The sequence below is a fragment of the Colletotrichum phormii genome (assembly GCF_030913505.1).
Source record: "Colletotrichum phormii strain CBS 102054 chromosome Unknown BDP81scaffold_25, whole genome shotgun sequence".
Classification (NCBI taxonomy): domain Eukaryota; kingdom Fungi; phylum Ascomycota; class Sordariomycetes; order Glomerellales; family Glomerellaceae; genus Colletotrichum; species Colletotrichum phormii.
Genome location: NW_026851467.1, coordinates 411,690 through 426,614, shown reverse-complemented (window position 1 = coordinate 426,614; position 14,925 = coordinate 411,690). Strand labels below are relative to the sequence as shown.

At 53.3% G+C, this 14,925-nt stretch overlaps 6 protein-coding genes across 6 annotated transcripts; 3 read left to right on the top strand and 3 right to left on the bottom strand.

Annotated features, from left to right (window-relative positions):
* Nucleotides 1-692: 692 nt before the first annotated feature.
* Nucleotides 693-4,505, top strand: BDP81DRAFT_330650 (uncharacterized protein; the record flags this gene model as incomplete). The annotated part of the gene is made up of 1 exon (XM_060585429.1): nt 693-4,505. The coding sequence occupies one exon, from the start codon at nt 693-695 to the stop codon at nt 4,503-4,505; it is 3,813 nt and encodes a 1,270-aa protein (XP_060440230.1).
* An 854-nt stretch (nt 4,506-5,359) lies between these two features.
* BDP81DRAFT_330385 (glycosyl hydrolase) lies at nt 5,360-7,394 on the top strand (the record flags this gene model as incomplete). Its single annotated transcript, XM_060585394.1, has 6 exons — nt 5,360-5,525; nt 5,594-5,680; nt 5,764-6,174; nt 6,239-6,460; nt 6,521-6,993; nt 7,086-7,394. The coding sequence occupies 6 exons, from the start codon at nt 5,360-5,362 to the stop codon at nt 7,392-7,394; spliced, it is 1,668 nt and encodes a 555-aa protein (XP_060440229.1).
* A 603-nt stretch (nt 7,395-7,997) lies between these two features.
* Nucleotides 7,998-8,763, bottom strand: BDP81DRAFT_438130 (cytochrome P450). The gene has a single exon (XM_060591293.1). It carries the CDS (start codon nt 8,731-8,733, stop codon nt 8,107-8,109), a length of 627 nt encoding a protein of 208 aa, XP_060440228.1. The 5' UTR covers nt 8,734-8,763; the 3' UTR covers nt 7,998-8,106.
* Nucleotides 8,764-9,480: 717 nt separating this feature from the next.
* Nucleotides 9,481-10,135, bottom strand: BDP81DRAFT_453852 (uncharacterized protein; the record flags this gene model as incomplete). The annotated part of the gene is made up of 4 exons (XM_060592869.1): nt 9,481-9,705; nt 9,762-9,811; nt 9,858-9,866; nt 9,910-10,135. 4 exons carry the CDS (start codon nt 10,133-10,135, stop codon nt 9,481-9,483), a joined length of 510 nt encoding a protein of 169 aa, XP_060440227.1.
* Nucleotides 10,136-10,467: 332 nt separating this feature from the next.
* Nucleotides 10,468-11,977, bottom strand: BDP81DRAFT_464784 (isoprenoid synthase domain-containing protein; the record flags this gene model as incomplete). Its single annotated transcript, XM_060594196.1, has 5 exons — nt 10,468-10,891; nt 10,989-11,239; nt 11,307-11,335; nt 11,390-11,674; nt 11,941-11,977. The coding sequence occupies 5 exons, from the start codon at nt 11,975-11,977 to the stop codon at nt 10,468-10,470; spliced, it is 1,026 nt and encodes a 341-aa protein (XP_060440226.1).
* Nucleotides 11,978-12,611: 634 nt separating this feature from the next.
* BDP81DRAFT_330655 (cytochrome P450) lies at nt 12,612-14,373 on the top strand (the record flags this gene model as incomplete). Its single annotated transcript, XM_060585430.1, has 7 exons — nt 12,612-12,801; nt 12,850-12,878; nt 12,928-13,146; nt 13,193-13,483; nt 13,563-13,889; nt 13,936-14,046; nt 14,104-14,373. Coding segments are annotated over 7 exons (1,437 nt in total), but the record flags the coding sequence as incomplete, so codon positions are not given.
* Between the last annotated feature and the right edge of the window lie 552 nt (nt 14,374-14,925).

Here is a 14,925-nt window from a genome sequence, read left to right as displayed (position 1 = left end):
GACGCTCCAAGGAAGAAGGATCGACGCTGCTTTCGGTCTCCAGGAGCGAAAAGTCTACATGCGACGTTGACAGCCGGGACACAACTCCATCTTGCTGAAACACTCCCGACACGGCGACATCTCTGATCCAGGTACGTTTCTTGCTCGACATGTCTGCTCTCTCCATCTTTCCCATGTTCCACCGCCCACCTACTCGCCCCGTCTTTTGATATTTGTTGCATTTTCTCCCAGAAACACCCAGCCGACGCGCCTTCCTCCCAAGTTTCCAGCTGCGACGGGGCTCAAGCACAGCTTTAAGCGTCTCCGACGTCGTGCTGAACTCAATTGCTGCTTGTTCACGCCCAAAGGCTGAAGCCGTCTGGAGCTGAGACCGGAACGTGGTCGTGTGTCCAAGGGTTCCTGTCAAATCTTTTGCTGACGACTCTGCTATTTGTGTCTAGCCATCCCGCATTTCGACTTCAGACGCACTCTTGGCCAATCGTCCCGAGCGAACATTGCCCGTTTCAAACAAACTTTCGCCCTTCGTCCCAACTTCTCGATCTACCATCCCAACCACCATTAATGGACGCCGCTTAATGAAGAGCACCAACACCTAAGCTTGATAAACCGCCTTGAGAAGGAAAAGAGGGACTGCCTGCCGACCACACGCACGAAGCACCTCTGCCGACGAGGCAGACCCCCGAAAAATCACAATGAACAGATTTCGCACCAAGAAGAGGGCGAAGGATGATATCGCCTCTTCCACGCCAAGGGCCTCCCACGAATCAGAGTCACCTACGCCATTCCGTCTGTTTGGAAAGGCAAAGAAATCACAAGAAGAGGAGCCTAAGAAGGAACTGGATCTCGAGAACGCTTTGCCTAACACCGATGATTTCCGAACAAGTCTGCTTATGACAGGGTTATCTGCACGATTTTCCATGCTGAGAGAACAAGATGACCCGAACACGAAGATTGGCAAGGCGAGTGACGACAGCGTTTTGTTTCCCAAGCGCCAGTCAAGGATGCTGGACTTTGGCTTCGGCCCTGCAAACGGCCTGTCAGACATCGCCGAGGTCGAGTCAATCAGAAAAGAAGTACCCTTTAACCGGATGGATTCTTACCACTCGGCCGATGGTAACTCCATCTCGGGAAGCGTCATGGACCGAGCCAAGCCGGGAGAAGGTAACAACCTATTTGGTGGACGCCAGAAAGTTTACAAGCTTGGCTCTGGCGCTGTTTCCACCAAAAACCTCGACGGCGGTGGCATGAGTGGACGAGTTCTCTACGATGACGACGTCGCGAAGTCGGCCTTCCAGAAATGGAGGCAGACCGAGAAGTCCAAGCCATCATTTGACGACGAACAGGATCAGACGCCCTCAAGCATCGATCTCCCTCGCGCGGAATCACCCCCGCCCTTGGGCTACGATCGTAAGAGAGAAACAAACTCAACAACGTCATCGACGCCCTCACTGGGCCGCAACTCAACGGCAGCTACTTCTGTCATGTCTCAACCAACTTCGGCAGCAAAGGATTGGCAGTCAAACCCGACGGCACCCAGCTCTGCAACGGGCACTCCCAATCTCGACCGGAGCGTTACCCGTGCACGACGCCTCTACGAGACGGGCCTCAACCACGAGCTCCAAGAACAGCAATCTTCAGCTCTGTCACGAATGGACACTCTTTCTCGGCAGCGAACACTCGGCAGTAGGACTCCTGACCTCAACGGACCTTCGCCGACAAGCAGTCTCTTCAGCGATCGTTTCGGCAACGAGAGAAGAATCTTGGCCAAGGGAAGCGCACCGAACCTGCGATCCGCGAGCCCGCCAACCATGGGATCACCAATCGTCCCCATGGATTTGGGCATCAACGTGCCCTCAAACTCAGAGCCCAAGTCCTCCTTTGGAGGCGCACCCCCGCTGAGTCCGCCCATCAGCGAAGGTGAGGAAAGCTCTGTCCTCCCCAGTGACAGAGGCAAGGCCACTGCCATGGGACTGTTCCAAAAGCCGCTTCATTCCTACGACGAGTCCAGATACGCCCAGAGGCAGCTTCAACTCCAGCAAGGCCGAGAGACGCCGACCAACAGATTCCGCACCGAGTCTAATGCATCCCAAACTACCGGCCGATCCCGCTCGTCCTCGTCGGCTCAGAGGCTGCCGGTCGAGAAACCCGAGCCAATGATTCGTACTGAGCCGACCGTGAAGGAAGAGGAAGCTGGATTGAGCTTCTATGACGACTCGCTTTCCCCCCAAGACGACGCGATAAACCCAGCTGCAGCATTGCATGGCGCTACAAGGCGGCCTGCTGACCGCGATCATCCCGCACTCAGGGACTTTGCCGTGCCAACACCACTCTCGTTGAGCACTGGCGCGTCGGTGGAGCCATCACCTGTGTCCGATCAGCCTTTTACTGCCGTGTCCGCCGAGACGACGAGCTCGCCTCAAGACTCCCCTACGCTTCCCTCGTCTGCCGGCCTCAGCGGAATGGTCCGCCAGCACCTGCGGACCGACAGTGCCACTTCATCCATCTACGGCTCAGCCCCGCAGACCTCCAACTTTGCTTCTAGATTCCCTCTTGACCCGTATGATCCCAAGTCTATGGCGGATATGGGAGTGATGGCCAACCCTTGGGAAGTTCAGTCTCCGGACTGGAGAAACTCGGCCTTCAACGACGATGAGCAGACGTCCAACGAGCAGAAGGAACCAGCAGTTCCTGAGCCTACCTCGCAGCCTCGCCAAACGCTGCCATCAGAGAACCAGCCAGCCTCTGAGCGCAATACCGGGTCAAGCACCGAGATGGAAAAGGAACATGACGAATTTGCCAATCAACTCGCTGACCGCGCACGCCGCGTTCGTGAGAGGCTGACTTCGTATGTGGAGTCAGACCGCGACAGCAGGTCGCTCTCACCTCACCCAGTCGATCGTACAAGAGAGCCGTCATTGCCTCGTCCGAATCCTCTGGGTATCTTGAGACAAAAGACGAGCCGTGGTTCTTTGATCGATCGCAATCGCGAGAACCGCGTCGATAGCCAGCACTCAAAGGCCATCAAGATGCTTGGCCTTGCGTCTTCGACCATCAGCAGCGCTCCCAGCCCGAATAAGTCAAGCTTCGAGGAGAAGGAACCACAGTCACCTGTTCATGACGAACGTGAGAAGCCACCGTTCCCTAGGGCTGAGACAGCCCCGGTATTTCCCACGCACGAGCCGGAGAAGGAGAAGGAGGACGACTCGATGCACGCTGGACTCCAAGCATTCAGACAAGCCAGACGACGGCTGATGGAGGCTCAGAAGAGCCCGTCAAGTGTCCCTATCAACCCTGGTCAGATGCCTGGCTCCATGTCCATTCCGATGGCTGGCCCGCCTGCGTCCAGGACTGCCGCCCCTACTAGTCGAGAACGCACTCCCGGCCCACGATCACCTTCCCGTGAGCGCCGACCGCCTCCCGTTACCTACCAGCAACGGGCACCTAGCGAAGAGCTACAGCCCGGCAACGGCCAGGGCCGAGCGCCGTCCCGCCCTTCTTCTCGGACTGAACGAAGTGAGCGTGACCGCAGCGGCTCTGAAGCTAGCAGCGGCGACAGGCCTCACCGTCCTGCGCGGCTGCGTACCGGCACAATCTCATCACCCCATGAAGAGCAGCGCGGCATGGTGCCACCTCCTGGTAGACCTCAAATGCTGAACTCGCCGGGCCTCCCCGGCACTAACATTCGTCGGTCACCCATTATGCCTCCTCAGCCGTACCCGAATGGAGCCCCTCAGGCAAAGTCTCTCGACCGCTCTGCGTCCCAGGGCAACCTCGCGGTTCAGTACCGCCGTCGGGGACCTGATTCCGGTCAGCCTTCACCCATTTCCCCAATGGCTCCGATCCCGTCGCCGTCGATTCCCGTCAGCCAGTCTTCACCCGCTTTCGTTCCCTCCCGACGACCATCCGCACCTACCGTGCCGTCGCCCAACTCTGAGGCTGCACCTGTCAACCGCCTTGACGAGTCAATGAAGAGGGTTGTCAGGAAAAAGGATATTTCTGAGCCGACTTTTGTCTCTTCAACCTCTCGCGTGCCAACTGTGGCTCTCCCCGAGACCTCGGAGTCCCGTTCTAGAAGCGGTTCTCGTTCCCGATCCGGCAGCATCCTCGGTGCCGCCGCCTCAACACCAAACCTCCATGGCAGCGTACACGCCAACATCAACGCTCCGCCTGTGCCTCCGATTAACCCCAAGCGTCGCAACATGATCGGTTCGATGATGGGTCGCCGAGGAGATGACGACATGGGCGCAAGCTCTCCTCACCTGCCGTTCTCCCCGCCGCCGATTCCTCGTGAACACGGTGATGACAGTCACAGCGCATTCTCCGTGAGCGACGAAGAGGACGGTCCTGGTTCCCAGCGGCGCCGTCTCCGAAAGACCATCAGCGAAGCCAATGGCATGAACATGCGTGCCCGTCTCACCCGGGGCAATAGCCCTCCCAACATGCCTCAGCCCACGGCCATGACAGGCGGCTTGAACAACGGAAACATGCCTGGCGGCATGATTTAAACACTTGCAACATGACCGCCACGAATCTCTTCATCATCTCTAATCATCTCTCAGTATCATTAAAACGGATGGCGGGGCTTAAAAAAAAGAGAGAAAATGGTCGTCACGAATCTATGAGAACGTTTTTTGTGTTTTTTTGCCTTTGGTTTTGCTTCATTTCAACTACCCACGAAGTCAATCTCTACGACTACTGGGTTCCTATTGTATATTTCATATTTCCCTTCATTCTTTCCTCTCTGGCCGAGTCACTTTGGTGCTCAGTCTATTCCACGTTAGGCTCCCGGAGGTAGCATTAATAGGGCGGGGTCCTCGTTTTTGGGATGAGTTTGTGTGCGTTTTGGTGGCGGGCCTGGCGTCTACCATCTGAAGGACTTAAAGATTAGGTGGGAAGGCTAGTGCATAGCCATCCTGAGTCTGAAGAATACCAGAATATTTCGAGGCTGTGGCTAGGGTGGGAGTGGTAGTGCAAAGGTCGGAGTCTGATATACCATAGTAAGAGAATTGGGAGCAATCAAATTCATCAAGATCAACATTTGACGTAAACTCTGAGTGATATGCAACGTGGACGTTGGCCAAGCATTGATGCATGGTTTGGGGTCTTGATCATTGGCTGGTCTCGAGAGACACAAAGTGCCGTTCGGCCCTTTCTCCGGTAGACGGCCGGCGTCCCGCCCGGGATCCGCTCCGGACAATACGCCGGCCACGTCAAGATTTGCCGATCAGCATCACACCAATGTCACGATAAAAACTCATCGGCGCCGAGATGCGATCATTGAATAGCACATTGGCCCATCGCATCAATACAACGGCATTTCATACGGGGTAGAAACAATACTACAATGATGCTCGCCGCCATGCGTGTGCTATTCGCGCTGCCCGTATGGCTCGCGCCAGCTTGGGCGATTTGGAACCCCATCATCTCGGGTTTCAACCCTGATCCTGCGATTCTCCGTGTGGGGGATGATTATTACATCGCCACTTCCTCGTTTGAGTATTGGCCTGGAATCCCGATATATCACAGTAAGATCAACAACACCACCGAACCTGCAGAGTGTTGTCACTACAACATGCTGATACGGGGTGAATAGGCAAAGACTTGTCGAACTGGACGCTCGTTTCACACGCCTTGACGAGGCCGGAGCAGCTTCAACTCTACGGCGTCCCAACCGGAGCTGGTACCATACCCCCAACCCCCTCCCATGAACCCCGGTAACGGGTGTATCTCAATCTCAATCATATCCCTAACACCACCTCACAGGCGCCTGGGCCCCAAGCCTAACCCACTTCCACGGCAAATTCTACCTCTCCGGCATGACACGCTGGACCTACGACCCCACAGCCCGCGTCTGGCCGCGCGTATGGTTCATCTCCTCCCCCGATCTTGTGAGTTGGTCCGACCCCGTGTGGGCGGAGCCGTGGGGCATCGATCCGGAGTTATTTCATGATCCAGCGACGGGGAGGACGTATTTGAATCTGATGGCGCCAAATAATAACAAAGAGAGGCTTTGGGGGATTGCGCAGTGTGAGGTTTCAGTTTCGAGTGGAAACTGTGTGCGGGAGGGGTATAAGAGTCTTTGGAATGGGACGTTGGAGAGGAATGCGACGGCTAGGCCTGAGGGGCCAAAGATGTTTTTGAGGAGGGGGTGGTATTACTTGCTTATTGCTGAGGGTGAGCTTTTTGCTATGTGCTACTTTGCGTCTGGTTGTTTGTGTGAGACTGACGTGAGTGATAGGCGGCACCGATGAATTGCATCGCGCCTCGATTGCGAGAAGCAAGTCGCCGTCTGGGCCGTTTGAGCCCTGCCCGCATAATCCCCTCATGTATAACGGACAAGGGGGGGCCAAGAATTTAACTGTGCAGTCGACGGGGCACGCGACGTTTGTGGAGGCTGCTGATGGGAAGTGGTTTGCTTCGTTTATTGCGAGGCGGAATGTGAATGGGAGCTCGCCTCTTGGTATGTTCGATTCATGAGGTACATGTTCATGCCATATGAGAGCTAATGTGCGGTTTCTAGGCCGCGAGACGTTCCTAGCGGCAGTAACATGGGAAAACGACTGGCCCATCATTAACAACGGCAACCCCATTCTCCTAAGCGAAGAAGTAGGCCCCAAGACGGGACCCAAGAACACGCCCGCCGCTTGGATGGACGACTTCTCCGGAAAAGAGCTAGATCCATCATGGTACCAGCTCCGAACGCCGTACGTCAAGTCGTACGATATCTACAACGGGCGTCTAGCTTTCAAGCCCAACGTCTTTGGTCTAAGTGACCGGGATCACCCCGCGGCGGTACTGCGGAAGCAGACGTCGCTGAACATGACATTTTCTGCGGAGCTGCTTGGATTTGAGGGGCTTTTGGGGCAGAGGATGAGGGTTGGGGTGGCGAGTTATTTGAGTGAGTTTCAGCATCAGGATGTTGGTGTTAAGGGGTGTGATGGTGTTGGCGGGGTTTGTTTGTTTACGGAGGTTAGGAGGAACGGGACTGTTGATGTGAGTTCTTGTTTAATATTGGGTTCTCTCCGCTGGGTTGAGGCGCAAAATGATGGGACGATGAGGGTATGCTGACATGGATTTCACAACAGTACTGGCAACGGCCTCTCAACTCGTCGTCTCTGCTCAAGGGCGGGTTCAAGTTCCATATTCGGGCCGAACCATTGGCATATCACCTGGGATACAGCTTTGGCAATGACGAACCGACGTATGTCACAGAGATTGAGTCAAAATGGCAGGCTTTCGCGCCAACGGCATTCTATGTGTTCACTGGCGCGTCTTTTGCGTTGTTTGCTACCGGGGAAGGTGAGCCGTGGCCCGTTGATGGGCCGAAAGTTGGGTTCACGAGAGTTGAGGAGAGGTATTACGAGGAAGAGATTGGAGATTATGATCGCTGGTGAGAATTCGTAAGCCTTCTGAGTTCTCGGCAAATGCATACTAGGGGAGCGCACTCATGCAATGTTGAACGCGAGACTGCGAGCCCTTCTTGAATCCGCGCGGGGCCAAATGCGCTTAGAAACATTGCCATTGATCGTGGTGCTCTTGATCGCTGTTCAACAGATCAAGACGCTGTATTATTCTCTACGAAATATCCAGACGTTGAGGGACTTTGGCTTTGGCAAGTTATACGTGCGCAAACCCCATTCTTCGTCCGGGGCAGCAAGCGGAAACGTCTTAGTAGCGCAGCCATGACTTTCCATATCTCCATGACGGCAATGTGGCGTCCTAGACAGATACGTGCGCCATGAGAGAACTATGTCGCAGTTAGAAGTGAATTGGGCCGAGAAAGGAACCAATGTTAGGGGAGCAACTTACATGCAGACAACCATTTTCCATCTCAAAGGCTCTTTCCGGTGAACACTCGAGCCAACGCTCCGGTCGAAACGCATCCGAATCTTCCCCAAAGAGGGTCTTGTCTCTTGCCACGACGAAGGGCGAGACACTCACTCTGGTGCCGCCCGGAAAGAAGCGGCCGCAGATGTACGCTCCGCCAGGCGGCACATGGCGCGGAAGGGTGGTGGTGACGGGTGGGTGGATGCGGAAGGCTTCTTTAATACATGCCGCGAGGTATGGCATGGCTTGGTGATTTGTTTCGCTGTACTTTGGCGGGTCCTATAGGTTCCCTTTGACCGCGGCTTGGTCTATCTCGGCCTGCAGCTTTTCGTAGGCCGGCTGGTTCTTGAGGAGGTGGTAAATCAGGGAGTCCATGGCGATGCCGGTCGTGTCCGAGCCACCGGATAGGTTGACCACGGCATGCTGGAAGATTTCGCTGTGCGGAAACTCCTGAGGTCCAATCCTCTTCTGAGACTGGATGATCTTATCCATGATGTCGACGTGCACTGCATCTGGATCCGCTTCACGCCTGTCTATCTCCTGCTTGGTGACGTCCGAGATGACAAGCGCCGGAGAGCTCAGGAAGTAGGCCACCAAGGGGTTTCCGAGAAGGAATTTGTGCAGTTCTGGCATCATGGCTACGGTGGATGCGTACTGGATGAAGCTGTCGAGCACTTTTTTCATGTTGCCCACATCGGACTTGCTGTCGAGGAAACCGAGACGGCGCGAGAAGCTCAGCTCGCCTACCACGTCAAAGGCGTACCACTGGAACCACTCCGCCATGTTGATCGGGTCCTTGAGCTGTGACGGCGGGACTGGAGGCGATATGGCGAGCTCATCCATGCACTGGATGAAGAGCGTCACGGTCGAGTCGACAAAATCTTCCAAGGCCATGAGGGCAGACATGGAGAATTGTTGTTGTTGTTGTATTTTAACGCCGTAGCGGCAAGGGCGCAGCCGCCCTTGCGGCAGACCTCCCGAAGGGTATATGGCGTGGAGGGCCGTAGGCCTATAGCTATCACTAGATACAGTCCAGCTCGTCCTCCAAATCGTGCCCAAAGGCAACTATGTGTTTAACCTGTCTCTGGGTGCCGCTGGCTTGCCCGAGACAGTGCTATGGTCGTCCCTAGAACGCGATTCCGCCAGTATCTCCTATCCTTCGACCCAGAGCCCGCAGGCTTCTGGTTTACACAACGTTCCAGTAACCGTCCGGAGTATATCGTAATAGGTAATACCGCCACAAGGGAAACCACAAGGGGCAAAACCTCGTAAGACTAGGTTGTAGGGCTTGCTGTTAGGTTCTGTAACGAGCATAGCTGTATATAGCCGTGGCTATACATCGCTACCCAATGGTCGTTTCGTCTCTTCGAGGGAGTCTTCGATCGTTTAAGGGGCAAAGGTGCTGAGAGAGCGAAGTCGAAAAGTCGGTCGGTGATGTTCAATTTGGGCCCGGAAGCGCCACTTGCGCCGGGAAAGAAAGTCGCCCGTCTCCTTCGGGAGGCTAGATGGAACCTCTGCTCCCTGCCCTACCAGGAAGACTTCGTCTAGCCTGCGGAAGGCGAATTCGAGTCGACGGCGGCTCGTTAGGTTGAATAATCGTCGGCTCGATTCGAGGGGAAAATGTGCGTTGTTAAGGGTTTGATTAGCGTATAGCTAATCCACCCCAGCGCGCAGCGGCAAACCGCGGGGACTGGGGCCCCTCCTTAGCATGGCACTAACAGCCCGTGCCAAGCTGGAGAGATGTTTCGTGGAGGTTGCAGACATGGAGAAGGCTGAGGCGACATTGCGCTTCAGGCGCTTATGTTCGACTGCATCGATTACCGAGAAGAGGTTGGCGTCGTCTGGTGTTGGAAACCCAAACATGTAATACCAGTCTGTCTTGTTCGTGTTGATGGGTTTGAAGCGCAGAAGGTCTTTGCAAGATGCGGGCTTACCTTGACGAATCTCTGTTCGTTGTCAAAGATGATGGGGATAGCTGCCGGATCTGCAATCGAGACTTCATTGTGGGTGATACGGACGATGGGACCTACATTGATTAGCTTCAACAAGTATACAACATTTAAGCTTGATCTAAAGACTTACCAAGCTTCCTATGTGCTTCTAACAAGTTCCTCTGAGCGTGAGTTGACAACACTTGGAGGACCTTGTTCCAACGATTCACAGTTGCAAGGAAGTTGACTGCAGGGATATTCCTGAGGCTGGGAGCATACCGACGACAGACACCACGAATAAAAAAAAATAGGCAGGCTGAGAGCCAGTGGCTCGAAAGCACTTGAAAAGGAGTAAGAAGCAGGGTTGGAAAAGACATTACGCAGTTTTCGTGTCCGTGCAAGAAGCGCGCGCCAAGTTGTTAGTTGCCGATTAGAGACGAATCACGACATTATGATATAGACACTTCATGATTCGCTCGGGGATTGTCGGTAACGAAATAATCCTATAGAGTTGTGTAGTTTCACAGCCACGCGTAGGGGGAGATAGGATAGATCCTTGGGAGGCACATTTGGTACTGTAGCACTGATGACCCTGCATATCCACGCAGAACCGTTGCATTGTATACATATCTCAAAAGCCTATATTTGGACCGATGTAACTCCCCGACTCATACGCGCTCCGCAATCGCCTTTGGGACCATGTCTGTCGTTAGACATCAATCTTGGCAGCCTCACCACCATATCTGGAAGTTACAGCCGAGTAGAACAGGTTCCCCGCCGTCATGGTCAACGCAGCGGAAACGAACTGCTCCTCCTTGGGGGGCAAGATTCTTTCTTTGGCAAGCCTTTCCAGCTCCTCCTCCATCTGCGCCTCCACTTCGAGCTGCACGCTGTAAGTGACGGCCTTGGCGGCAGAATAGGTAGCTAAACCAAGCAGACGACGCACGACGTCGACCGCGTTGATCATGTAACAGACCTTGCCATCCTCAAGCGCCTTCAGCTCCTTGTCGAAAGATGCCAGGTCGTTGACTAGCGACACGTGGTTGCTTACAAGACGGAGGATCCTGGCCATCTTGGGGTCCTCAATTTCAACATCGGACTCTAGCGAGAACTTCACACATGCCAAGATATACCTTGCAAACAATTGATTGTTAGATGCGGGTCGGGTCTTTTGTAATAGAGAGAAGTGCGCGGCACTTGAAAGGACATGATATCGAATGTTGAACTTACGGGACACCCGCATTAATGTTGCGGTAGGATAAGTAGTCTGCCAGGCTGGCAAAGTTTGACTGGGGCGGGACGTGTCGACAAAAGTCCGCGAGTCGGTCAATGACCTCCTGGCCTCCGTTGCCAGCGATCTTGTCGTGACTTTTGAGACCGTCCACAACGTAACCGATGAGGGACTGCAGTTCGGACTTGGACTTTTCTTTCTCTCCGTTGGACTCCAGGCGGCGCAGAAAGTCATCACGAACCACGCCAAGCTAAAATCCAAGGTCAATACTCACTCAGTGCAAGGATCTGGTATTGTTCCGGGGATGGGATGTGTACCTTGTTCTCGCTATGCATCTCCCATGAGTCTGTGAGACAGTTCAGTGATCCTGAAGTACATACAGTTATGCATCGTCACTTACCATCAAAGATGACAATGAACACAATAGTGGCTGCGAGAAGGCGAGTTCTCTCCTTGTCTGCCTCAGGGAACAGGTACGTGGCAAACTTGGTGAACCGGTCCTCTTCCGGCAATAAAAGTTCGTGAGACGCAATTCTGGCAAACGACCTGCCATTAAGCTTGACGGCGGTGAACATGCTGGAATCAGTGCTGAAAATCTCCAGGAGCTCTGAAGAGATTCTCAGTCCGGCCTCCCAGTGGCGGCTCTGGCATGCCTTGGGAAGTGCCGTCGGCCAAGGCAGACCGGCTCGAACGGGAAAGATATCGAACCCATTAACATCAGTAGGCTCGTCTTCTCCATCAGTAGAAGGAGTACGGCATTGTTGAAGCCGCTCGTAGCCGGCCAACGGGAGCAGAGATGTCTTGGGATCCAAATAAGGAGCATCGTGGAGCCAGTCGTAGGCGTAAGCAATCTGTGAGACATCTTTCAGATCCTCCGGGGCGCAAATGCTCCCTGTAAGAGTATGAGAAAAGTGTAATATGGAGTGATACGACGGTGGGCGGTGAGCTTACCGTTGACAGAGGATACGCTCAGCTTTGACGAAGGCATTTTGGTGATTTGATAATTTCGTTTTCTTAATCTGTTGTGTAGTGTTGCATGAAAGGCCATTACCGTCAGTAGTTGAATTTTGACCCTCTTATATCCTCAAGCTCATGTGCCACCAGGACCCTTACGACCGTAGGCCACTGAGCCATGAGCTAGAAGTGAGGTCGTCAAAGGCATGGCTAAACTACGGAACAGCGTACCATAGAGTCTTGCAGGGGCCAGAGACCCATGCCAAAGTCATATTAAAATGGAATGGATCTTGCAGAATAGCAACATTTGAGTTTCTTGGACGTGACCCGAAACGTAGGGGTGGCCGATAAGCAGGCTTGGGCCACCACTGCCAGGTACTTTTGTTTACATGGCTTCCAACGTAGTATCGTAGGGGGGGCTTGTATTCCGTTTACAACGAATCGTCCCTGATAGGAAATATTTCAGACCTTACTTTACTTCCTAACGCTGGGGAGCTCTCATATATAGCTGAATTATTGGATTTCGGTCCGCCTATTGCTACCGCATTGTGCTATCTTGCTTCTTGAGCTTTTCTGTTGGGACACTCTGATCAAACACCATCATACATCATCTTACAGTGACTTGGAACCATACCAATCTCGCGCTGGACGCTCTGAAGTCTGGTATCATATTTGCTACCAGCCTTTGGGTCTTGTTTTGGCTTGCAGAGTGCATTCGCAACGTTTATTTCCACCCACTCTCCAAGTTCCCAGGACCACGACTAGCCGCAGCCAGTAGCTGGTGGTCGACATATCAGCAGACTATTGTCAATAGGTCGATGCATCATATTTGTATCGATCTACATGCCAGATATGGTAGTTACAATCGACTCTGCGGTCGTTGATTCTTCTGACCTCTGTGTACAGGCGACATCGTTAGAATTGGGCCGAACCGGGTAGGCAAATCTGATGACTCGTTGAACGCATGGTCACTCATGGCGATAGCTTCACTTCAACCATCCTGACGCATACTCTGGAATCTATCGCACCAAGTTCGACAAAGATCCGTTCATATACGCTCTTCTAGGCGGCGACGGCGCCACCGTCACCTTTGTCAAACACCAAGACAACAAGAATCGCAAGGACATCCTCCATCCATTCTTCTCCAAGAGTTCTGTTTACAACCGAGAGCAACTTATCCAAGAAAATGCAAGCATATCCTATGTACACCCGTAGGATTCTTCGCTGATCGTGCGTTCAGATTGACAAGTTCTGTTCAAACTTGGTCAAACATTACGAAAGGGGCGTTTCTGTCAACATGAGTCTCGCCTTTCGGTGCATTGGCCTGGAGACAATCACGTCCATCTGTTTTGGAAAATCGGCAGCTTGTTTCGAGCACGAAGACTTCCATAGCCCGATTTTGGAGTCCATGGAAAGTATCGTCGCTTGGTTCATGGTGTTCAAGCACTTCTGGCTAGTGAGACAGCTCATCCTCTGGGTGCCTGATTGGGTTGGCCTTACGTTCTTCAAGAGCGGCGTGGCATTCGCGCAGATGATAAACGTGCGTCCGCTATCTTTTCCCTATAACAATGGACATCTAAATCCGTGAGAACTCCGGCTAACAAGTATCTTCCTGCCAGATGTTCGCGGAACAAATTGACAACATCAGGGCCAACGTCGGGAATCCCAGTCCAGATGAGATCCCAATCATCTACGGCGCCCTCGCAGATCCAGAGAACTACAGCATGTCCAGGCCTCCGCCTTCTCGTGCCTCCTTGATGGAAGAGGCTATTGCTCTTGTCATCGCCGGCACGGATACAACCGGAGCAACTATGACACTTGGCACCTATCACTTGTGCAAGCACCCCGAGAAGTACGCGAGGTTGAAGGCAGAGCTGAAGGAAGTATGGCCGGAATTGAAAGGCCCTACACCAACAGCACAGCAGCTGGAGAAACTGCCTCATTTGGTGAGTATCTCGCCACCATTTTTGAATGAAGCTAGCATGAAGGCAGACATCGGTCATCAAGGAAGCACTGCGGATGGCACCAACAACCACATCTGAAAATTCTAGGCTCGTGCCTCCTCATGGAGCAAAGATTGACGGAGCAGAAGTCCCAGGAAATGTGAGTTCCGACCTAATACAGAGGATGCAATAACCAGAAAATTGACATAACTCCTAGACGATTGTGAGCATGGGGGTCCTGTTTCCCATGCAACATCCATGGGCATTTGAGAACCCTGATCAGTACATCCCGGAGCGATGGCTTATAGCAGACGAGGCTGCGAAACAGAGGCTTGATCGTTACTTTGTTCCGTTCTCCAAGGGACCGCGCAGCTGTCTCGGAATCAACTTGGCATGGTGCGAGTTGTATCTTGCGTACGCAAACCTCTTCCGTCGCTTCGACCTGAGCTTAGACGGGACAAAGGACGATGACTTTCGACTGGATTGATGTTGGACTTGCGTTGTTCAAGGGTCACTTGAGATGCTATGTAACTCCAGTCACAGAATAGATAAAATTAGACGATACGCACTTTTGCGCATATAATTATTACCAACTTGTGCTATTCAGTGAAGACGAACCAACTCCTGCACGAGCTGGAATCCGGGGACCTTGCCTTCACGATAACCTCGTGAGTCGTTTGACGCAGGTAGATCTGGTCTTCGTGCTTCTTTCATCACGCCCAGGTCATAGTACCTAGTGCCCCATATCAAAACTTTACTGTAATGCCAGAGATGATGATCCCCGTGCCACGTTGGGTGGTCCGACATCGAACCCAGTTGAAACCGAGGTCCTCACCGGCAGGAGTCAACCTAACACTGCCTCGTTGCCAATGTCATCGATTAACAAAAGTTCCTGCAGGAACATATGAGACTTAGAATTGACTGTGCATGCTCTGCAAATGTTCAACTCCAGATTCGCATTTGACCCACACGGATTTGCACGACAAGATCTCGACCGGAAATCCGGCACCCCACGGAGCGCGGGCCCCGAAGTCCCCGA